The 25,388-nt window shown below is 40.0% G+C and overlaps 1 protein-coding gene and 1 pseudogene across 2 annotated transcripts; both read left to right on the top strand.

Moving 5' to 3' along the window:
• Positions 1-2,394: 2,394 nt before the first annotated feature.
• LOC308343303 (large ribosomal subunit protein uL23-like) lies at positions 2,395-9,426 on the top strand (annotated as a pseudogene). The gene is made up of 2 exons: positions 2,395-2,401; positions 8,945-9,426. The product of its transcript is annotated as a large ribosomal subunit protein uL23-like (transcript).
• Positions 9,427-21,655: 12,229 nt separating this feature from the next.
• SPZ1 (spermatogenic leucine zipper 1) lies at positions 21,656-22,747 on the top strand (the record flags this gene model as incomplete). The annotated part of the gene is made up of 1 exon (XM_080804493.1): positions 21,656-22,747. One exon carries the CDS (start codon positions 21,656-21,658, stop codon positions 22,745-22,747), a length of 1,092 nt encoding a protein of 363 aa, XP_080660619.1.
• Between the last annotated feature and the right edge of the window lie 2,641 nt (positions 22,748-25,388).

Raw genomic sequence — 25,388 nt, 5'->3', positions numbered from 1 at the left:
AATCTTAAAAAGAAAGAAAGAATAAGAATCCCCTTTGTTCATGTGAACCTTCTATTTCTGTGATACCCCTTTCCATGTCCTATTCACTCCTTGCACCAGGATGGCAGTGACTGCAAGTCATCTATATCAATACCTTTCACTTTTTAAGAGCTCTCGAATCAGACAAAATCAACACAAGAAAAGACTTTAAAATTCTATCTTTTTTTTTTTTTAAAGAGTTTATTTATTTATTTAACAGAGATCACAAGTAGGCAGAGAGGCAGGCAGAGAGAGAAGGGGAAGCAGGCTCCCTGCTGAGCAGAGAGCCCCATGTGGGACTCGATCCCAGGACCCTGAGATCATGACCTGAGCCGAAGGCAGCGGCTTAACCCACTGAGCCACCCAGGCGCCCCTTTAAAATTCTATCTTGTTGGGACATCTGGATGGCTCAGTCAGTTAAGTGTCTGCATTTGGCTCAGGTCATGATCTCAGGGTCCTGGAATTGAGCCCCACATTGGGCTCCCTGCTCAGTGGGGAGTCTGCTTCTGCCTCTCCCTCTAACTCCCTCCTGTGCTCTGTCTCTCTCTCTCAAATAAAAAAATAAATAAAATCTTTAAAAAATAATAAAATAAAATTCCATCTCATTTATGAACATACATTGAAAATTCCTTAATGAAATGCTAGCATCACTTCCACTTGCATTTCACCGGCCAAAATATGTAGTCACATGACCACACCTAGGTGCAGAGAGGGCTGGGAATTACAATCATTACTCCAGGCAGCCTTGTGCCCAAATAAAAATTGATTTTAAATTCCCAAGGAAGGGGTGCATGGATGACTCAGTGGGTTAAGTGTCTTCCTTTGGCTCAAGTCATGATCTCAGGGTCCTGGGACCAAGCATCACCCTCTTACCCCAGGTGGGCTCCCCATTCAGCAGGGAGTCATCTTCTCCCTCTGCCCCTCCCCCTCCCCCTGCTCATGCTCTATCTCTTAAATAAATAAATAAAATCTTTAAAAAAATAAAAAATAAATTCCCAAGGAAGTCATTTCCCCTCCTTTCACTTAGCAAAAAGGTCAAGACAAGCAAGTTTCCCTACTGTGCCCTCTGTGATGTGCATTATGTCTAGTTCACCCTTATATAAAGCGCTTACCATTTTTCAGAACCAGCTTTACAGAGAAATCTTCCATTAGATTCTGAGAGGGTTTTGTCGCCTCCTCTCCTCTATTATCCCCAAATGTCAAAACTGAAATTCAAACTTACCAGGGTTTGGAGATGCCCTGAGGGAGAAATCTGGTTTCTTGCTTCCTCTGAATGTCCACATAGCTGTTTTACTGGGAAATTTGTTCCGGGTATCTGGACACCATCCTGACCAAGTGGAAGTTCACTCTGATATTTTTAGAGGTTTGTTTAATAAAACTTCAAAGGACAGCTAATCTTCATCTTATACAAACTATTTCAAAGAAGAAAAGAAAGAAAGTTACACAACTAATTTTTAAGACGCATGTAATCCTGACACCCAAACCAGGCAAGGTCAACACAAAAAAAGAAAATTAAAAATCATTGTCACTTATAAACGTAGATAGAATTGTTGCTGGAATTTTCAGTCAAATGAGCCAATAAACTCTCTTTCGTGCTGAAAACATTGTTTATAGGGGCGCCTGGCTGGCTTACTTGGTAGAGCCTGTCCATGATTCTTGATCTTAGGGTTGTGGGTTCAAGCCCCATGGTAGGTATAGAGATGACTTAAAAAGAAAATCTTTTAAAAATAATAAATAAATATGGGGTGCCTGGGTGGCTCAGTGGGTTAAGCCTCTGCCTTTGGCTCAGGTCATGTGATCCAGCCCCATATTGGGCTCTCTGCTCAGCAGGAAGCCTGCTTCCCCCTCTCTGCCTGCCTCTCTGCCTACTTGTCATCTCTCTCTCTGTCAAATAAGTAAATAAAAATCCTTAAATAAATAAATAACTAAATACCTAACTAAATAAATAAATAAAACAAGACATTATTTATAAACATAGATGGAAAAGTCCTGAATAAAATACAAGCAAATCCAATGCAACAGTGTATTTTAAAACCCATGATTTCAAAATAATTCAAGGATGCCTTAATATTAGAAAATCTATCCATATAATTTACCAGGTCAACAGATTTAAGGATAAAACAACATGATCCTTTCTACTGATGCAGAAAACACATTTGATAGAAGTCAACACTCATTCCCGACAGACTAGAAGTAGAAGAAAACTTCCTTAAGCAACAAACGGACTCCACCTAAGACTTTCAACACTCATTCCTACTGTGGTCAAAATCTGCATAATTAGAGAAACTGGAAGTAGTTCTTGTGGTGTCTAAATGGGGTGTCTATCCCGATTGGAGGAGGCCCTGAAATGTAGGGTGATGATCAGGTAGAAGCCGCATGGAAGGTGAGAGAATTTCCCTGAGGCAGAACAAAAGAGATAGAAGTTTATCAAATTTACCGGGGAGGAGCCGCACTGCGGGGGAGGACAGCGGTAGAGAGACTGTCTGCAATGAGGAAGTGGGTAGGGGCAGTTTTTAAGGTGGGGAAGTTGAGGAGGTATGGCGACTATGGAATTCTCCCCTTTTGGGGAAGTGTGCCTGGTTGTAACTATCCTACTGGCCAATTAGGCGTATGGCTATTTTGAGGTGGGTCGCCTGATGTGCCTGTCCGTATTCAGCCACGTAGTTACTGGGAGCCCTTTCTACATTCCATGGCTCAAGACCTATTTGCCTAAAAGCGTTCTCTACAGCTCTGACCTTGACATGAAAGCAACACCAGGAAAGTGCCAAGTTGCTTGTCCAGGTCTGGTAGTATGGCATGATTCATTCCTCCCACGTGAGTAATTTCTCCCAAGTTATGTCATCCCAGAAAAGCAGTGAACCTATTTTCAGGTTTCTCACTGTTCCTCAAGTCTGGCCACTAACCCCCGATCACTGGATACCCACAGAAGGCCACACGTAGAAGCAGCCCTCGCGATCATCCAGCTCAGCGTCTTATCCTGTAGTGACCTCTCGGAAGCTCAGAGTAGAATGCCCAAACTAAAATGCCAGAGATCCACATGCTCAGCTAATGGCACATGTGGGACTGGGACCAGGCCTGACACCCAGCCCCGTTCTCTTCACACTTTCCTCTCATGAGCAAAAAGAGATTCTTCTCAATTTCTCATGTACCTTAAGCATCTTTTAAATATTTTGGGCTTCTGGGGGGCCTGGATGGCTCTGCCATAGAGCATGCAACTCTTGATCCTAAGATTTTGAGTTCAAGCCCTACGTCGGGCATGGAGCCCATTAAGAAATTAAAAATAAATAAATAAATAATAGAGAGAGAGAGAGAGAGAGAGATTTGCTGGATATCCATGATGATGGAGATTTTATGATCCATCTTGAATAGCAATATGGAAGGGGCTGGAGGAAAGGAAAGGCCAATGGGATTAGATAAACTGAAATCTTTCCCAGAAGGAAGGCAATGTCTATTTCTAGGATCATTCTAGGGCCGGTAGTTCACGCTGCAGGGGGCAAGAGGTACCGGTCACTGCGTCTGATTGTACATGTTGTAAATGGCATGTCTTCAGGGGACACCAGTCACATCATACTCACCATAGATTTGTGCATGTATTATAAAGCCTCTTGGAAGGAGCGACATTGTCTTTTTTTAAATTTTTTACTTATTTTTAAGTAACCTCTATGCCCAGTGTGGGGCTTGAACTCACAACCTCAAGATCAAGAATCACATGCTCTACCGACTGAGCCAGCCAGGAGCCCTAGAAGTGCCTCTTTTTAATTCCCACACTGGTGCTACTGAGTTACTGCACAGCTGAGGAGGCGATCTGACTGTAGCCTGGCTAGAGTACGATCTGCGGATGGACCAGCCCTGCCTGACTCCGCAGTTAAGATCTGGGCGGCAGGCCCGGTTACAGTACTATAGGGAAGTTTTGGGAGACCAATGGATCTTGAGCTCTAGCTCTTCTTTCTCCTGGACTTTTCATCTCACCTGGCTCTGGCAGGAATTAGCTTCAACAAGTATACCCACTGCCTGTTCCCAGACCCGGGCTCCTTTCTCTGGTGCCTGCTGGCCTCAGCCTTCTGTCTTCTCTGCCACATCACTGTTCCACTCTACAGTCTCCATAGCCTGATTCCCTTCCTTCCTCTTTTCTTTTCTTTCGTTTCTTTCTTTCTTTTTTTTTTTTTTTAAAGATTTTTTTTTATTTATTTATTTGACAGACAGAGATCACAAGTAGGCAGAGAGGCAGGCAGAGAGAGAGGGGAAAGCAGGCTCCCTGCTGAGCAGAGAACCCGATGCGGGGCTCGATCCCAGGACCCTGGGATCATGACCCGAGCTGAAGGCAGGGGCTTTAACCCACTGAGCCACCCAGGCGCCCCGTCGTTTCTTTCTTTCTTTCTTTTCTTTCTTTCACATAAACTCTACCCTCAATGTGGGGCTCAAACTCATGACCCTAAGACTAAGAGTTGCACACTCTACCACCTGAACCAGCCAGATGCCCCTCCACAGCCTAATTTTCAATAAGTGCCTTGGGAATCTATAATCACCATACTGAAAAGTAATTACTTTGGCATTTTCTTTAGGAGCAATGTTTCTGGCCATAATGAGAAAAAGATATGAAGCACATTCTACAGAAATTTTAAAACCTCATGGGAGAAAAAAGAAATTCTCAGAGAGTTGTCAGATTGTCAATAGATCATGAAAGCTCCAAAGAAGTGTTCTAAGGAACCCAAGATACAAATAAGAATCACCTTGAGGAAGTCGGTTTAAAGATGCAGTTAAAGGGCTTGATGAAACAAATCAAATGCCAGTGATAAATCCATTTGTTGTTTTAGGCCACCCAAAACAGGAATGTAAGGAACCAGGATAAAATATTACAATGCAAAATCTCAGTGAAAATATCACTGGTTTTTACAAGGGCTCTTGCAAATTGGCAGAGATAAAAGGAACTTTTAATGAAGTTAGTCTAAGTAAAGGCACAAGACCTGAATTCCAAAGGGTTAAAAAGAATACACTGGACTTCAGAGACTTGGATACTTGCAGCTAGAAGCAGAAGACTGAAATGAGCTCAGTGATCTCATCCAACACTGTCAGAAGTTTCCAAAAGACATAGCAAGTGCGCTTGCTTGCAAATAAAATGAAATTCAAGGTTTGAGTAATGACATTGTGCAGCTGAAATAGCTGGCAGGTGACCAGACTGAGAAGTTAAAAAATAGATGATAGATGGCCCACAAAGGGCACTTTTGTTAACCATAGTTGAAAAAGATAAAGGCCATTTCCAATCCAAATTGAGGGCTGAATTGCTAGCTTGGCAAGGGCTGGAAAACAGAGAACTTGGAACACAAATCTTACTCACTGCTTTAAGCCAAAACTCTACTGGAAAATGAATACGAAACTTTGCATCAGCAAGCTGATATACTTAATAAACTCTTGAACAGAAAGGCAGCATTCTTCCAAAGAAGATTTTTCAGGAAGGTTAAGAATGATAAGAGAGAAAACAGAAATATCAGCTATAAAGTAGATAAAATTCTATAGGCGGGAAAAAGCAGGAGATGGAGGATGAAACAAAGAAAACACAGATCTTATGAAACCCAGAATTCTCTTCATGATAACAAAGATCATGGCAGTCGATTGATTGCATGTACTGCAGACTGAGCTGTAGGGAGAAGATGCAAGTGCCTAGTTCCAGACATATATTAATGTGTGTGTATCAAAAGATGATAATTTTTTTTTTTTTTTTAGGGAGATAGAAAGAGAGAGTGCATGCACACAAGTAGACAGAGAGGCAGGCAGAGGCAGAGAGAGAAGCAGGCTCCCCGCCGAGCAAGGAGCCCGATGCGGGACTCAATCCCAGAACCCTGGGATCATGACCTGAGCCGAAGGCAGCGGCTTAACCCACTGAGCCACCCAGGTGCCCAAAAGATGATAATTTTTTAATAGCCAGGAAACGTCCAACCAACCCCAGGAAGACCATAAAGACAGAAACCTTCAAAGAGAGATTTACTAATTCTAGATAGGTCTTTTGGTTCATCTTTTAAAACTAGTGACAACCTTTACTGTCACTGATACCGATTTCACCTGGAATTTCCTTCTCTTGTCTTAACGGAATAGATGTGTTAAAGTAAGCCTGGGTGCGTCACTGGTCCCATATCTGATCCTAGGAGCCATTTCAAGTATCTAAAATAATATCTATTTTTTATCTGCATCTCAGTATATCTTCATCAAAATACCTTACCAGGGAAACTCACCAAGATCTCACATTAATTCGTACATTCCACAAACATTTGTAAGTGTCTTTCATGTGCCAGGGATTTATAAGTGCTAGAAATACAACAAGGAACAAGACAAAATTCTTGGCTTTGCAGACCTTACATTTGAACAAAAAAACCAGGTAAGTAATAAAGAAATGATCATTTAACACAAGGCAGGGGTTACAAAGGACAAATAAACAATAAAAAGCAGTAATCATGAGAACACCACTTTCATATAGTGATCAGCAAGGCTGCACTAAGGATATAACATGTAGGTAGGGAGATATGAGTGAAGCAAGGATATGATGATCTAAGAAAGATCCTCTCAGACAGAGGAAATAGCCAGTGCAAAGGCCCTGAGCCAGAATCATGTCTGGTATATTGGAGAAACTACAGATGTTTCAGGTGGAGAACAATATGTTTGAAGGCTGAGACCTGAGACCTGAGACCTGAGAATGGACATAGTAAATGAAATTTCTAATGGCTCCAAGATTGGGAGAAGCTGTTGAAAGGTAAACTCCCGGGGGGATGCTCTTGTGCATATAAGTCATGTTAAAGGTTTGGGACTTTATTATATTACTATCATATGTTGAATCCTTACTACATGTCAGACAATGTAATAAAAGCTTCACTGGATTTTCTCACTCGATCCTCATGTATATCCTATGAGTTAAGAACTAATGTGATTTCAGTTTTATAGATGAGAAAATTGAGTCACAGAGGGAATAAGTAATTTGAACAAGGACCCAGAGCTAGTATATAGCAAAGCTGACATAGAGTACTATGTCAACTTGAGTCTCAAGCCTGAACTCTTATCCTCTACTAGTCTGCACTTTTTAATGATCCTAATGACTGAGTGTAATGGAGGATATAGAGAAGAAGGAAACCCATTAGAGACAGGGATTAAAGGGAGAGATGATGGTAATGGGACCTTGGTAAATGAGAAGGGGACTGAGAAGAAAGAGATGGAAGATTGAGAGAGATTTAGGAAGTGGAATGGTTAGGATTTGGTGTTTGATTGAATCCAAAGAAGGAGGGAGAGAGGAAGAGAAGAATCAAAGATTATTTCCAGATTGCTGGTTCATGGAGCTCTGCGGGTGCCATTTAAGGAGACAAGAAACAAAACAGGAAGAGGAGTTTGGGGCTTAGGGAGAAGATGAGTGGTTTTGGATTAAGAATGGCAGAATAAGGACCTCTGAAAATCCACTCTTTTATGTAAGCAACAAGATTACTTGCAAAGAATTGCAAATTCTGAAAGTTAACCAAAGGCTTGTGAGAACACAAAGAGCATTCATTCAAGGAAAACAACCGAAACTTTTTTATTTATTTATTTATTTTTTTTGCATTTTAAGTTTTTGTTTAACTCCAATTAGTTGACATAAAGTAGAATAGTAGTTTCTGGTATATAATATAGTGATTGAACAATTCCATACATCACCCGGTGCTCATCATGGTAAGTGCACTCCTTAATCCCCATCACCTACTTAACTTATCCCCCACCACCCTCCCTGTGGTAACCACCAGTTTGTTCTCTATAATTAAGAATCTGTTTCTTGAGTTGTCTCTCTCTCTCTTTTGCCCCCGTTGCTTGTTTGTTTTATTTCTTAAATTCCACATGTGAGTGAAATCAAAAGATACTTGTCTTTCTGTGATTCATTTTGCTTAGTATTATTCCCTTGAGCTCTATCCATGTTGTTGCAAATGGCGAGATTTCATTCTTTTTTGTGAATGAATAATATTCCATTGGGTATACATACACCACACCTTCCTTATCCATTCATTAATCAACGGACACTTGGGTGGCTCCCATATCTTAGCTATTGTAAATAATGCTGCTATAAACAAAGGGGTGCATGTATCCCTTTGAATTAGTGCTTTGTATTTTTTGGGTGGATACCCATAAGTACAATCACTGGATCATAGGGTAATTCTATTTTTAACTTTCTGAGGAACCTCCATACTGTTTTCCACAGTGGTTGCATGTCACTGCATTCCAGGGTGCAGCAGTGTTCCAGTTCTCCACATCCTCACCAACACATATTGTTTCTTGTGGTGTTGATTTTAGCCATTCTGACAGGTATGAGGTGATATCTCATTGTAGTTTTGATTTGAATTTCCCTGATGGTAAATGATGATCAATATCTTTTCATGTGTCTGTTGGCCATCTGTGTGTTTTCTTTGCAGAAACATCTATTCGTGCTTTCTGTCCATTTTTAAATTGGATTATTTGGTTTTTGGATGTTGAGTTTTATAAGTTCTTTATAGATTTGGATACTAATCCTTTATCACATATGTCATTTGCAAATATATTCTCCCATACCATAGGTTGCCTTTTATTTTTGTTGATTGTTTCCTTTGCTGTGCAGAAGCTTTTTATTTTGATGTATTCCCAGTAGTTTAGTTTTGCTTTCGTTTACCCTGCATCAAGAGACATATATAGAAAGAAGTTGCTATGGCTGATGTCAAAAAGTTACTGCCTGTGTTCTCTTCTAGGGTTTTTATGGTTTCAGGTCTCACATTTTGAATTTACTTTTGTGTATGGTGTAAGAAAGTGGTCCAGGGGGTACCTGGTTGGCTAAGTCAGAGGACCATGAGACTCTTGATCTTGGAGTTGTGAATTTGAGCCTCATGTTGGGCACAGAGATTACTTAAAAAAAAAAAAAACAAAACAAAACAAGGCAATTCCTTTCATGAAGATGGCACTGAGGGAAAGAAGGAAGCCCCTACCCCTCCCAAAGCCAAAGCCAAAGCCAAAGCCAAAGCCAAGCCTTTGAAGGCCAAGAAAGTGGTGCTGAAAGACATCCAAAGTCACAAAAAAAAGAAGATCCGCATGTCACCTACATCATGATGACCCAAGATATTACTTCTCCAAAGGCAGCCCAAATATCCTGGAAAGAGCACCCTCAGGAGAAACAAGCTTGATCATTATGCCATCATCATGTTCCCCCTGACCAATAAGTCAGTCATGAAGAAAATAGAAGACAACAATACACTTGTGTTCATTGCAGATGTCAAGGCCAACAAGCACCAGACCAAACAGGCTGTGAAGAAGCTCTATGATATTGACATGGCCAAGGTCAACACCTTAATCAGGTCTGATGGAGAGAAGAAGGCATACGTTTGATTGGCTCCTGACTATGATGTTTTGGATGTTTCCAACAAAATTGGGATCATCTAAACTGAGTCCTGCTGGCTAAACCTAAATATAAATTTTTTCACCAAAAAAACAAGGAAGTAGTCTGGTTTCTTTCTTTCGCATGTTGCTGTGTCCAGTTTTCCCAACACCATTTGCTGAAAAAACATTCTTTTTCCCATTGGATATTCTTTCTTGCTTTGTCTAAGGTTAATTCACCATATTTGTGGGTTTATTTCTGGGTTTTCAAGAAAAACAACTCAGGGTCCCCGGGTGGCTCAACTGGTTAATCATCTGACTCTTGATTTTGGCTTGAGTCATGATCTTAGGGCTGTGGAATGGAGCTCCCCACTAGGCTCTGTACTTAGCACAGAGCCTGCTTGTCTCTCTCCCTCTGCTCCTCACCCTGCTCTTTCTCTCTCTCTAAAATAAATAAATAGAACAAAATAAAATAAAAAAAGAAAACAACTGACTCTTAGAACAGTGAGATTTGTGGTGTGTTAAGTTGCTCCACTCTCATCGTCCTCTCCCCAGCTGAGGAGTAGCCTCACAGCTTGAGCAGCTATGAAAACCAGTAATCGAGCAGGAACCATGGGGGGCAGAATAGGTTTGGAGCTCCCAAAAAATCCCTAGCCCCAGTAGAATTGCCACTATTTATCTATCTAGAAGTTTCCAAAATGCTGCATTCTCAATACCTGTCTTTGCTTCACCTAAAATCTCACAGTGTGAGAACAGCCCTATCCCCAAGGCATTTATCATAAAACTATTAGCAGCAATTGTTTGATATTGCAGCTGCCTAAGGTGGCTATACCAGCTGAAGCTAATGAGAAGTGGGACCAAGAAATTTAAATGGAAAAACTGGGGAATGAGATACTCAGTGGTGGCTTTGAAAGATAAGGCATATTCCTGGGAATCTAGAAAGCCATGAATGTAGAAAGGACTGAGTAAGCAACAAGAATGAAGCAGAAAATCAGGGAAGTTGGGGCCATGGAAGAACAAAAAGGAAAATTAAGTCACAATTTACTGAATGCTTATTGAGTGCCAGCCAGATGCTGTGGTCAGATGCTTACAATATCCTGTGTCATGGGCACATATGATCACAATTCCCGAGGAGCAGTTGAGGAAACTGGGGCTTTATAAGATTAGGTCACTAGCCAAGCTTGCAGGGTTTTGAACTCAAGGCTCTCTGACTTCATAGTTTGTTCTGGGCCTGGCTGTCTAGAATGTTCAAGAGTATAAAATGCTGCCGAGGGGACTGGTCAATAAAAATGTAAACTTGTCTTTTGGATTTCTCAGCAAGGAGTTCTTTGAGGAACTTCTTGATGTTTTGGGGCAAGAAAGAAGATAGAGTCTAGTAGTTTGAAGAGAGAGCAGGGATAAGGAAATGAACGTGGTGTTCAGCTGTCTGCTTGGAAAGAGAAAAGAGGTAGGGCCTCACCTGGAGGATGGGTGAGGCTGTGATGTTCTGTTTTATTTTTTGGAGATTCAGCGTATGTATACAGTACAATGTAGTCAGTTAAAAAAAGCCTGGTCTTTCAGGGGATAAAAGTCCTGGCATCCTAGGCCCAGAGGAGATAAGGGAGAAAGGAGAGTGAGGATGTTAGGCCCAATAGGGAAGAGAAATCTCACATCTAGAGACAAGCTACTTGGGTTCTTATTCTCCAGTCGATTTCATGGCTTGCCCTTTTTACTTTAGAGATAGAAGCTTGTCTTTAGTAATTAAGAAACAAGGCAGAACTTATGACCAGAAAACATCATAATGAAGGAAGATTAATTATTTACATCATTCAAGTGCTCTGCAATTCTTCTAATGCTGTTACATCATCATTAGTCTTATTAATTACCATAAAAGCATGCCAATGTTAGGTTTATAGCATGTCATCTTGACAATCTGTCTGTCTTCAGAGGTTCCTAGGGACCCTCAGACACTATGCAGGAGTTGGAAACTGCTTGATCTTACTGAGCAAGCAGTGAGTTCTAACTGAAAACCAAGATGAAGAAGTCTAGAGACTTAATGTACAGGCATGATGACCATACTTAATAATACTGCATTGAATCCCAAAAATATGCTAGGAGAATACATTTCGGGTGCACCAATCATGCACACAAAATGCTAACTGTATTAGCTTGACTAGTAATAATTTCATAGTAATAAGTTCCTTAAGTATATATATATAATTATTATGTTGTACACCTTAAATAAATACAGTTTTTACTTAAAAACATATAAATAAATGAAAAATAAACAAATCTATTAAAAGTAAAAAAAAAAAAAAAAAAACAGAGGAAGAACCCTACTGGTTCTTAAACTTGACTGCACAGGGACATCTAATGAGGAGCTTTAAAAGTTACCTATGTCTGGGTCCCAGTCTACAGACTGTATTCAAGTTTAATTGTCCCAATAATGTCTTTCAAAGGTAATTTTAAAAAAAAATTAAGGATCACACATTGCATTTAGTTGTCATACTTTTTTGATGCCCTTTGAACAGGTCCTCAGTCCTTTGCTTTTATGATCTTACATTTCTGAAGAGTAAGTCCAGTTATTGTATAGAATGCCCCACAATTTTTGTTTCTCTGATGTTTCTCATGTTTAGTTTCAAAAGGTGCATTTCTGGCCATGAATGCTACACAAGCGATGTTGTGTCCTTCTCAGTCCATCCTGGAGGGTAAGAAATTTTATTTGTCCTATTACTGGTGATAGTAACTTTAATCACTTGGTTATGGTGGTGGCTGGCTCTTTCCTCCACTGTAAAGTTACTCTTTGTCCTCTTGCTATTAATAACTATCTTTAGGAAGATGCATGGAGATTATGTCAATATTGGGTTTCTACTCAAATTTTCACCCATTAGTTTTTTCTTTTAAAGAAGGATTATTTTTTTTAAAGATTTTATTTATTTATTTGACAGACAGAGATGACAAGTAGGCAGAGAGGCAGGCAGAGAGAGAGAGGGGGAAGCAGGCTCCCTGATGAGCAGAGAGCCTGATGCAAGGCTCCATCCCAGGACCATGAGATCACGACCTGAGCGGAAGGCAGAGGCTTTAATCCGCTTTAATCCACTCAGGTGCCCCCACCTATTAGTTTTAATCACACATTGATGATCTTTGTTTGAAGCAACTGTTACTATAGTGGTTGCTAAATGGTGATTTTCTTTTTGTTGTTGTTGTTCTTTTTAAAGATTTTATTTGTTTATTTGACAGACAGAGATCACAAGTAGACAGAGAAGCAGGCAGAGAGAGGAGGAAGCAGGCGTCCCGCTGAGCAGAGAGCCTAATGCGGGGCTCGATCCCGGGACTCTGGGATCATGACTTGAGCCGAAGGCAGAGGCTTTAACCCACTGAGCCACCCAGGCACCCCCTAAATGGTGATTTTCTAATCCCATCATTACTTTTGCATTTACAGTTGCCACTCTATCATAAGAGTTTGTTCTTTATTTACACTTATGTATTTATACCACTTACCTATCATCTATCTATATTTGTATGGACTCATGGATTCTTATTTTAGTCTGCTGGTCATTTCTGTTAATACCATTATTTATGTTGCCCTCAACATCCCATATTTGACAGTGGGAATTCCTTCAAGCCAGCTCTGTGTCCTTTTGACATTTACACCTTTCGATTACACAGGGCTGAGAAGAAGACATACAAATCAAGCGACACGAAAATTTCAATTTCATAATTAATTGAAATCACATTCTACCATATATCTCAGTGTTGCCAAGTAAGGAGTTTGACTAACTTTTAAAAAATAACCTTTTTTATTTTTGAGTGAAATTTCAGATTTAGAGAAAAGCCTGGGTGGCTCAGTCAGTTAAGTGTCTGACTCTTGATTTTGGCTTAGTTCATAATCTCAGGGTCGTGACATTGAGTCCTATGTTGGTCTCTGCCCTGGATGTGGACCCTGCTTAAGATTTCCTCCCTCTCCCTCTACCTCTGCCCCTCCTTGCCTTCTCTCTCTCTCTCTCTCTCTCTGAAGAAAGAAAAAAAAGAAAAAAGAAAGGTTGCAAAGACAGTTCAGAGAGTTCCCATATATCCCTCATCCAGATTCCTCTGTTGTTAACATCTTACGTCACTATGGCACTTTTACCACAACTGAGAAACCAACAATGGTGCATCACTGTTAACTAAAATTACCACTTCATTTGGATCTCACCATTTTCCCCTTGATGTCCTTCTTTCCAGAGTCACATTCAGAATACTACATTACATTTAGTTATCATGTCTCTTAAGGCTACTCTGGTCTGTGACAGTTTCTCAGGTTTTCCTTGCATTTTATGACTGTGATAGTTTTGAAGAACTAGTCAGATATTTTGTGAATGTGCCTTGATTTGTTTTTTGTCTAATGTTTCCTCATGGTTAGACTAGGGATGATGGGTTTGCAGGAGGAAGACCATAGAGATGAAGGTCTGTTCTCATTACATCAGGGGTACATGCTAGTGCCAGGACTCAGCATTGATGGTAACAGCCCAGAGAGTGTTTGCCAGGTTTCTTCAAAGTAAAGTTACTTTCTTTATTTTTTTTAAAGATTTTATTTATTTATTTGACAGACAGAGATCACAAGTAGGCAGGGAGGCAGGCAGAGAGAGAGGGGGAAGCAGGCTCCCCGCTGAGCAGAGAGCCCGATGTGGGGCTCTAACCCAGGACCAGGAGATCATGACCTGAGCCAAAGGCAGAGGCCTTAACCCACTGAGCCACCCAGGCACCCTGTAAAGTTACTTTCATTCCCGCTGCCCATACTTTACTTTTTGGGGGCAAGTCACTAAGCTTTGTCACAATCTGAATTTCATCCCTGTGTTTCTTTGACCTCCTGATTGATTTTTAAAACTTTTTCATACATTATAGTTTGCATTTTCTGCTATAGGTTCTATGGGTTATGACAAATCCATAGAGTCATGTATCTACTCCCATACAGTTTAATCCTATTACCTAAAGAATACCCTGTGCTTTCCCTAGTTAACCCATTCTTCTAATCCCTGGAATCCACTGATCTGTTTTCCACCCTACAGTTTTGCCTTTTCTATAATATCTTATGAGCAGAATGAGTCAATATATAATCTTTCCAGACTGTTTTTTTTCCTTTTCTCAATTAACAAAATACATTTAAGATTCATCTATGTTATTGTGTGAATGAGTAGTGTGCTCCTTCTCCTCTTACTGAATAATTTCCCATCATGTATACCAGAGTTTATCCATTCATTTATTCAAGGACATTTTGGTTGCTTCCAATTTGGGGTGATTATGAATAAAGATGCTATAAACATTCATATGCAGGTTTTTGTGTAGATATAAATTTTCAAATCAGTTGGGTAAACACCTAAGAGCTTGACTGCTATGTCATTTTGATAAGTCTATGCTAACACTGTAAGAAACTGGGGAATTGTCTTCCAAAGTGTCTGTATCATTTTTGCATTCTCACCAGCAATGGTGAGACAGTACCCTTGTTGCAAATTCTTGACAGCATTTGGTATTGTCAGGTTGTGTGTGTGTGTGTGTGTGTGTGTGTGTGTGTGTGGTGTTTTAATATTCTAATGTTATGTCATGGCATCTCATTGTTTTGCAGTTTGTCTTCCCTAATGACAAATGATGTTCAACATCTTTTTATATCCATGTCTTATTTGCCATCCTTATTCTCTTCTTTGCTAAAGTGCTTTGTTCAGATATTTTGTGCAGTTTTTACATTGGGTTGTTTGTTTTCTTATTGCTGAGCTTTTAAATATATATAGTGGATATAGGTCTTTCATTGCGTAAATGATTTACAAATACTTTCTCCCAGTCTGTGGCTTGTCATTTCATTCACTTCACAGTGTCTTTCACTGAATGAAAAGTTTAAATTTCTGAAATTCCAATTCATCAAACTTTAATTTCATGCATTATGTATTACGCTCAAGTTTTCGCATCCGAGAGACCATCAAGGAGCCAACACCGATGCAATCACATGAGGGTTTATTTGACAAGCTTAAGCTTGGGCCCAAGTATACCCAACACAGAGGAGTAGGGACTTGGACCCCCAACCAGACTACAGTCAGAGTTTTTAAAGGCAGAGTAGGGGTGGACTTGGCGGTGGGTGAGGACAAAGGGGATATTCAGAAGGGCTATCAGGGTAAAGAAGACTGTCAGGATATTGAAGGCCTGGTTATTATCAAGCCAAGGCCATTTTTCCCTCTAATGAGGCACTAACATGAAGACAATTGGGAGTTTCCTGGTGGAATGTCACCTTCCTCCTATCAAGCGTCCTTGTTAGTGAGATTTAGCACTGGGACATTTGTAAACCGAGCGAGACTCCTGTCTTGCAGGATTATGATTTCTGCAAGTTAACTATTTGTTTTCCTTTTAGGGCAGCCAGGAGTGCCTGAGGAATGCCACACATGTTACCAAGGGGAGCAGGTGGAGAGGGGGTGCAAGGTGCCAGCTTTTGCTTTGTCAAGATGGCTGTACTTATGTCAGGGCTAGACTCGAGGTGGGTACAGCCTTGTTTTTCTTGGCCTCCACATATGCTTAGGTATTGTATCTAAAAATTCATCACCAAATGCAGGGTACACAGATTTTTTGTTTTCCTCCAGAAATTTTAGTTTTTACTTTTAAGTATGGGATCCATTTAGAATTAAATTTTATAAGTTTTTATTTAAATTCCAGTTAACTAACATACAGTGTGATACTTGCTTCAGGTATGCAACATAGTGATTTGGCATTTCCATTCAACAGCCAGTGCTCATCACCACAAGTGCATTCCTTAATCCCCAAAGAGTTACATTTTTTTTTTTTTTACAAGATGTCAGGTATGTGTCAAAGTTTATTGTTTTTTGCACACGGATATCCAATCTGTCCAGCACTATTTGTTCAGTTGACTTTGTATTTTTGATAGCCATCAGTTGGCTGTATTTGTGTGGGTCTACTTCAGGGTTCTCTGTTGTGTTCTATTGATCTATGTGTCTATCCCTTCACCAATACCACACTCTCTTGACTACTGTATCTGTAGAGTAAGTCTTAAAATCAGGTCATGTGATGGTACTTGGGTGGCTCTGTTCCTTAAGCGTCTGCCTTTGGCTCAGGTCATGCTCTTGGAGTCCTGGGATGGAGCCGGCCATGGAGCTCCCTGCTCAGCGGGGAGCTTGCTTCTTCCTCTGCCCTCACCCCATGCTCCACCCTCACTTGTGCTCTTTCTCTCTCTCTCTCAAATAAATAAAATCTTTTAAAAAAAAATCAGGTCATGTGAATCTTCCTACTGTGTTTTTCTTTTTCATAATTGTTTTGGTTATTTTGGATCCCTTGAATTTCTGTATGAATTTTAGGATCTGCTTGTCATTCTCTGCCAAACAGGGACCTGGGGTTTTGAAAAGTATTGTACTGACTTTGTAGATCAATTTGGGAAGTACTGCTATCTGAATAATGTCAAGTCTTCAAATCCATGAACATGAGATTTTTTTCCTATTTATTTGGATCTTCTTTTTTTTAAGATTTTATTTATTTGAGAGAGAAAGAATGAGAAAGAGAAAGAGCATGAGAAGGAGGAGAGGGAGGGAGAAGCAGACTCCCTACCTAGCAGGGAGCCTGATGCAGGACTCAGGACTCGATCCTGGGACTTCAGGATCATGACCTAAGCCAAAGGCAGTCGCTTAACCCACTGAGCCACCCAGGTGCCCTATTTGTATCTTCTTTAACTTCTTTCAACAATACTTTGTAGTTTTCAGAATGTAAGTTTTTCACTTTTTTGTTGTTATTGCTATATATAGCCAAATCTTATCCTTTGCAGTAATGTTCTATAAAGTCACTGCCAACATTGAATTAGCAAATACTAAACTATTGCTTTTGTGGGAAATACAAGGTTAGATTGTTGTGAGTTTCTGGTCACATTTTTGCCCATCTGAAATGTCATTCGTGTTACACAGGTTTGTTTGCCAAAATCTTGTAAAACAAGCCAGTCTCATCAGCTTTGAAAACTTGCTTTTCCACATAACCTCTTTCTCATGTAACACTTAGATATTTAAAAATTCTTCCACAGCCTTTTAATCTGCAGAACCTGCTTTAACTCCAATCCCAGGTCTCATCAAAACTAGCTGTAACTCGGGGCAAATCACTTAGAATCACCACTCTCAAATTCTGGGAGAAAAAAAAGAAAACTGTGGATGAGACTATTTCTGCAGTATCATTAATTCTGAGTTGGATATTGAAAAGACTAAAAAAACAAACAACACCCGCCCCCACAAACGATTTCTGTGATGTTGAAAGCCAACAGCACCACCTGGTGGTCCAAGAAAAGAGCCCGTGCAGAAGAACACGACTATACCTATCCAGTTATATCTGTGTTTAGCTTGTTTGAATAAAAATTTCACACTTTCAGATATTTTTTCCTCTAACTGACTAGATGCAAGTACACTACTACATATAAAAGCAATCATACAAGTCATTATGTTTAAAATGACACCCTGCCTAGATTCCCCTGTGAGTATAAAGATCTTTAATAGTCCAAATTATTCAGCTGTTGCTTTGGGTTCAAAACAAAAGGCAACTACTGAACAACTAGAACAATTAGGCAAAATAAAAATATATTTTATTATACCACAGATTTTTCATCAAATTAAAATTATTCTTATGTATTTGAGCAAGAAAATAAATTATAGTATTCAATTGTAAGCCCCCAAATAAAATAAATATCTATGAGTCCATATGTATATAAATACATATTTGAATGAATGAATGAATAAGTAAATACAGGAAAAGAGACAGCTCTTCTTTACAAAATAATTCCAATCACCACATATAAAAGGAATGACAGAAATAGAAAATCACCATTAAATAGATCACCACTGTAATAATTGTTGCAGGAAAAAAATCCACCTCTGCACACTAAAATTATGTTGTACAGGCAAAAGTTTTAGAAGAAACAGAACACTTTCATAGTGTCAAAAAATCTCTCTGTGGTATTTGTTAATTACAAAGGGAAAGAGTAACTTTAGGGTGGATAAATCCTGCAGATACCACTTAATGAAGTGACCAAGGTTAACATTGCCAGGAGTAAGACCTACTGACAGCATGCATACGGAGATATGAGTTATGCTTTTGTTAAGACAAACTGATTTGATTTTATTTTTTATTGATCATTGTAACCATTTTTTTTAAAGATTTTATTCATTTATTCATGAGAGAGAGAGAGGTAGAGGGAGAAGCAGTCTCCCAGCAGAGCAGGGAGCCAGCCACACAGCTCAGTCCGAGGATCCCGTGAGCTGAAGGCAGACACTTAACCAACTGAACCACCAAGCTGCCCTAAGGCAAACTGGGTTTTAAAGAGAGAGAAAATTCTATACAAGTTTTCTTCTAATATTTTAGGAACAGCTTTTTGCATTTTAAAAAATGTTTTACTTGGGGCGCCTGGGTGGCTCAGTGGGTTAAGCCTCTGCCTTCGGCTCAGGTCATGATCTCAGGGTCCTGGGATCGAGCCCCACATCAGGCTCTCTGCTCAGAGGGGAGCCTGCTTCCTCCTCTCTCTCTGCCTGCCTCTCTGTCTACTTGTGATCTCTGCCTGTCAAATAAATAAATAAATAAATCTTAAAAAAATAAAATAAAAAGTTTTACTTTAATTCCAGTAGAGTTAACATACATGTAATATTAGCTTCAGGTGTATGTTATGATAATTCAATACTTCCATACAACACCCAGTGCTCATCACAAGTGTACTCTCTAATCCCCATCACCTGTTTCACCCATGCCCCCACTCACCTCCCCCTCTGGCAATAATTTGTTCTTTGTAGTTAAGAGTCTGTTTCTTGGCTTCTCTCTCTCTCTCTTATTTTTTTTCCCCTTGCTCGTTTGTTTTGTTTCTTAAATTCCACACATAAGTGAAATCATATGGTATTTGTCTTTCTCTGACTGACTCATTGCAGCATTTCTTTTTTATAAGTCACTAAGGTATTGGAAACTTAGTGGACAACAATTGTAAGACAATCTAAATCTGTTTAATATTCATAGTTACCCACTGAGAATATTGGTCAATTAAAAAAAAAGAAAAAAGAAACTACTCCAGATATCTTTTTTTCCAAGGTTTTATTTATTTATTTGTCAGAGAGGCAGGAAGGATGAGAGGGAGCACAAGCTGGAGACAAAGGGAGAGGGAGAAGTCTCCCTACTGAGCAAGGAGCCAAAGGAGGGGGCTTAATCCCTGGACCGTGGGATCATGACCTGAGCCAAAGGCAGACACTTAACTGACTGAACCACCCAGGCATCCCACTCCAGATATCTCTCAGCATCTATAGTAAACTCGAATTTCAATAAAATTAACAGAAACATTATTTGAAATTCATTTAACTTGTAAGGAGGAAGGAAATATTTAAATCCTCTTTTGAGGGAAAAAAATTATGTCGGTCTCTTGAGCAAGCCATCTTTAAACCAGTTTCCATAAAAATTAAAAGCTAAGGTAGTATCAGATTTATGTCCAAAAGCATCAAAAGCCACAAGCACAATAATAAAAAATACATTAATTTTCAAGTAGCCATGAAACACAAATGAACACTGATAATTAAGCTAAAGAGAAAAGATCAATTTCAAAAGGTAGAAATACTTTATTTTCTGATTACAATGCAATAAAGCTGGAAATTAATTACCAAATCAGAAAAAAAAATAGCCCCTCCCTTGTTTTTTTTTTTTTAAGATTTTATTTATTTATTTGACAGAGATCACAAGTAGGCAGAGAGGAAGGGAGAGAGAGAGGAGGAAGCAGGCTCCCTGCTGAGCAGAGTCTGATGCTGGGCGTGATTCCAGGGCCCTGGGATCCCTGGGATCATGACCTGAGCCAAAGGCAGAGGCTTTTACCTGCTGAGCCACCCAGGTGTCCCCCTTCCCTTGTTTTGAAGGTTAAAACATTATCTTAAAGGATGGTTTGTATCAAAGGGGAAATAGCAACAAAAGTTGGAACTTAAGACATAGAATGAAAGCATAAGGGCAATTGCCAGTCTCTATGGAATCAACGCATGAATTAGGAAATGTGCTCCTAGTTCAAGTAGAAGAGAAAGACCAGCACGACTCTCTCCATGGCTCTGAGCCCAGCTGGCTGGAAGCATGAAGCTCAGAGAAATTTAAGGCAGAGTGAGTCGGTAGCAATGAAAGGAAAGAAGCATACATTTCTTTTCTTTAAGGCAACATCCCTCCCTCCCCAAAACCCACTAGACTATGAGTTTTCCCTTAAGATTGGAAGCAAGCTTGTAGTTAGTGAAGTGCTTGCTAGCAAGATTTTGAAGGCCAAGAAAAAGTCTCACTTAAGGAATGTTTTCTTTGAATTTAATATTCTCAAGGTCCTGACTCCTAAAGCAAAAAAGACATAGCCCACTATAGATTTAGTTGTTTCAGATGCTTTAGATAAATGATGCTACCTTTGGCAAATTCTTGTGAAAAATAATGATTAAAATTTTATACACCTGTAAATGAGTCAGGAGCAAGATTATAAGCCTGTCTTCAAGGATGCCTCTATCTGAAGCCAAGAAAAGTCCCGCTTTGTAATTGTGTTAAGCATTCAGATATTCTCTTTTTACTGCACTGAGATATTTTCGAATGGAGTGATTTGACATTATGTCTCTAAACTCACAAAAACGTGAAGCTCTTTTTGGGTTCTATTTTGTAAGGACAACTTTCTTTATGGCAACATGTCTTCTAGAATGGGAGCAATAAGGTTTCAGCTGCTATGGAAAGTTCAGGGAGGATTTCTTACACCGTGCACTTTGGTGGTAGAAAGAACATACTGCCGTTAAGTTTGGGGTTGTAAGTAGTGGAAATGTAGGGAAGTCATCAAATACAGTTAAAATGAGTTGAATAAAAACCTAGAAAAGTAGGGAGGGAAAGGACTGGCATAAAGATCTTTCTGGGGTGAAGAGTAGAAGTCGGTCAATGTTGGTTTTGATTCATGGGTCACTGGGCAGGGGCTTAAGAGGCTTCCATTGTGACAAAAAGAAACAGAAGCTTGGAGATAGGCTACAAGAGTTCAGTGACAGAATAAAGACCTGGTTGCTAGGGTCAGGAATAAACACCAGAAGCTTGGAGAAGGAGAGATGGAGTCCTAGCTCCTGGTCCCCTTTCTCACCACCCCCAATCCTCTAGGTCATCTGAGATGTCACCTTCTACCTAAACATCATCTCCTTGGTTTCAGACCTTAACTGTGGTCTCTGACTTCTGCTTAGTTCCGCATTCTCTACCCATTTGCACGGAGGACCACCACCTTCTCTTCCTGGAATCTCTGAGGTGTTTCTCCTTGCCACATGCTTTAATCACCAGTCCTGCTAACTCAGCTGAGATGGAAGCATCCACCCTCTCCAAAACTTTTGAGCCTACTCCTGATCTCAATCAAGCATCTTCAAACTCTAGGATTATCTTTGCCTTATTTGAGATTGAATCACCTTCCTTTGTCTCCTGGCGTTCTTTCCCTTCCCTAAACAATAGTGGCCATCAAGCAGCTCAACAACAGACTACACAGAAATTTGAAAATCTCTTAAAAGAAATTAAAGAGCTAATTAAAAATGTGACAAGTTGTGAAGAGATCACAGAAGCAAAAGATTCATCTGAGGAAACCAGTATTTCTGAGAATGTATCAGAACTGAAAGAACAAATCAGAGAACTTGAGAAGGTAAACAAAGTATTATTGAACAACCTGCTTGGTAGTTCAGACCTAGAGAAAGAACAGAACACAAAAAATGAGGAGATGACCCTGGGACATCAGAACTGCAGGGACACGGTACCAGTTTTTAGAAGGGATTTGGTAAATTGTCCAGAAGAAAATAGAGCCCTTAAGGAAACTCAACTAAGTGAGGAAAAAGCAACATACAGATTCCCTCCTGTTCAAGAAGAAAACATCAAACTTAGGAACAACATGGAGCAGTTACTGCAGGAAGCAGAACACTGGAATATGCAACACACTGAGCTCAGTGAACTGATAAGATCCTATCAGAAATCTCAGAAAGATATACAAGAAACTCTTACAGATAATGGATTGCATTTCCAAACTCAACCAAATCACGACATGTCAGCGAAGCATGACCTGGAGGAACAAGTGAAGAAACTGGAACATGACACGTATTCATTGCATTTGATTGCAGCTTTGCTGGAAAATGAATGTCAGATCTTGCAGCAGAGAATAGAGCTTCTCAAGGAACTCCATGATCAGCAAGAGGGAACTCTGCAAGAGAAACCAATTCAGATAAACTCTGAACAGGACAAGAAAAACCAGACGCTATCAGAAGAAGAGCATAAGCCAAAAATGCAAGAAACAGATAAATTCTACAGAGGCCTGGATGCTTCTAGTAAGAAAGCACTTAACAACCACCTCAATACTCATATTGCAAGAGGAGCTCTTGTGGAAAAAAAGAGACCAACCAGCAGCCTATCTTAGAAAATACGAAAGGTAGAAGAAAAGGGAAGTCTTCAAAAACTTAATACCTCAACTCCAGGCATACTCAATCATGAAACCTATGACAGAGCTATTGGTTCAACCAAGAGGGAGCTACAGAGCAAGAAGATTAACGCTTAACATTATTCATTACGTCAGTAGTTATGTAAGTTTGGTGTTTCATGACCATTAGTGTCAATATCCACTTCAGAACCTGTCATACAATTTCCTTCTTTTTGTAGTTATTAGAGATCCTATGACACTGTAACCAAGAGGGAGAAGTTACAGGTCCAATTAATAAAGATCTAAGTAAAAACTAGAATGAACAATGAAAAGTTTTTTTTTCCTTCAATCATTTACTGCATAAGGGGAATTCTGGGAGGAAAAAGTATATAACACATTAATTGTGAACCTTTAAAGTTCATGTTTTAAACGCATGTTTCTTCCCCCCCCCCTTTTTTTTTGGTAAGATTTTATATATTTATTTGGGAGAGAGAGCACCAGCGGAGGCAGAGGCAGAGGCAGAGGGAGAGGGAGAAGCGGCTTCTCATTCAGGAGGGTCAGGGATCATGACCTAAGTTGAAGCCAGACGCTTGATGACTGAGCCACCCAGATGCCCTTCCTTTTCCCATTATCTACTGAAGTGTGGGAAGTAGTGATGTAAAGAAGTAAAAAAAGAAGGAAAGAAAGAAAATGCTGATAAACGACTGCAGAACAGTTTTTCTCTTCCCCATCCCTTAGCACTACTTTTCATAATACTCCTCCCTTGCTCCTCTAGTGAACAGTGGGCATATCAAGCAGCAGAGGCCCTTGGGGAAGGATCCTTCTGTGGGTTTAGAAGAATAGATGTAAATAGATTTTGTTCTGTGTTGGCAAAATTCCTCCCTTTCCTCCAGGTGGGGGCAGTAGAGTTACCCACGGGAAAGAGCAGTGTATCTTCCGTTAAGAACTGGACTACTGATTCCAGAAAAAATACGGCAGATGCATTTCTTCTTATTCCTCCCATTAGGTATGCTCAAGCCCCCGGACCTTATGTATAAAATGAGTATACAAAGACCCTGAAAGACAGAGAGAATGAGATAGATTAACCAGAGAGCCTGAGACTTAAGGAAGAGCACGGTGTTGAATTCCTTGGGTTTTCTTCCCTCCCCCCTTTTAAAAAATATTTTATTTATTTGACAGAGAGACAGCAAAGAATGGAATACAAGCAGGGGAAGGAGGAGAGGGAGAAGCAGGTATCCTGCTGAGCAGGGAGTTAGATGCCGGGCTCTATCCCAGGACCCTGAGATCACAACCCAAGCCAAAGGCAGACAACCAATGACTGAGCCATCCAGGTACCCCTCCCTGGGTTTTCTTTTTGTCTCATGTATCCTGGATGGATTGTTGGAGGAGCCCACAACCCAGAAATGCCAATGCACTTAGACAAAAAAAAAAAAAAAATTGTTCCCCTCCCTTGCTCTCCTTTGGCAACCAGTGAGGAAGGAGATGGACAGGAAGAGGACAACTCTAGCCAAACTGCATGGGAAATGCCATGCCTCCACCCTCACCCCCACTAGCAAACACTGAGTGCCAAGCTTAGATTTTTGCCTTTGCCTGGTGGTAACAGGGCATTCCTCCCCCTGTCTTTTGGAATGGTACAGAAGAAGCAGAGTGGGACTCTGAAGTTCCACTCCCACCTGATGGTAACAAGGTGATCCTCCCTGACCCCCTTCTCCGGTGGATTGTAATGACTTGTAAGACTTACAAGTCACCTAGATTTTTATACCCTTCTCCTACTGGCACAGCATCAGAGGAGGCCTGCAAAAATAAAAGAGTTAATAAGCTCCAGGGTCTCATAACATAATGCTAAAATATCCGGGATACATAGAAAAATCATATATCATACCAAGAACTTTTCTCATGAATGAGAAAAGACAACAGATGTCAACAATGGGATGAAATAGATGTTAGAATTGTCAGATAAGGATTTTAAAGCTGTTGTTATAAAAATATGTCACTGAGCAATTACAAACATATTTGAAACAAATGAAAAAATAGTCTCAGCAAATAAATAGAAAATATAAAGAAGAAACAAATAGAAATTGTTGTAAAATAAATCCACTCGGTGTGCTCAAAAGTAGAATGTTGATGTCAGAGGAAAAATGCCATGAAATTGAGGATAAAACAATAGATATTACCCACTCTGAACAATAGAGAAAACAGGCTGGGGAAAAAAGATACTCAAGAACCTGTAGAACAGTAACAGAAGATCTAACATTGGTGTCATTGGAGATATCCCCCAAAAGGAGTTGAATGTAGCCTAAAAAAGTAATCAATGAATATAAGACTGAAAATTCTCTAAATTTAGTGAAAGGCATAAAGATACAGATTCAAGAAATTGAGTGAACTCCAGATATATAAACTCAAATAAGTTTGAGACACTCAAATGAAATTTCTGAAACCTGGGGCACCTGGGTGGCTCAGTTGGTTGAGTGGCTGCCTTTGGCTCAGATCATGATCTCAGGGGCCTAAGACTGAGCCCTACATTGGGCTCCCTGCTCAGTGGGGAGCCAGCCTGCTTCTGCCTCTCCCTCTGCCTTCCACTCCCCCTGGTTGTACTTTCTCTCTCTGTCAAATAAATAAAATCTTAAAAAAATTTTTTTCT

This window comes from Martes martes (assembly GCF_963455335.1).
Source record: "Martes martes genome assembly, chromosome: 5".
NCBI classification, from domain to species: domain Eukaryota; kingdom Metazoa; phylum Chordata; class Mammalia; order Carnivora; family Mustelidae; genus Martes; species Martes martes.
Note: the sequence above shows the minus strand (reverse complement) of the source record. Positions and strands in the feature narration are given on the sequence as shown.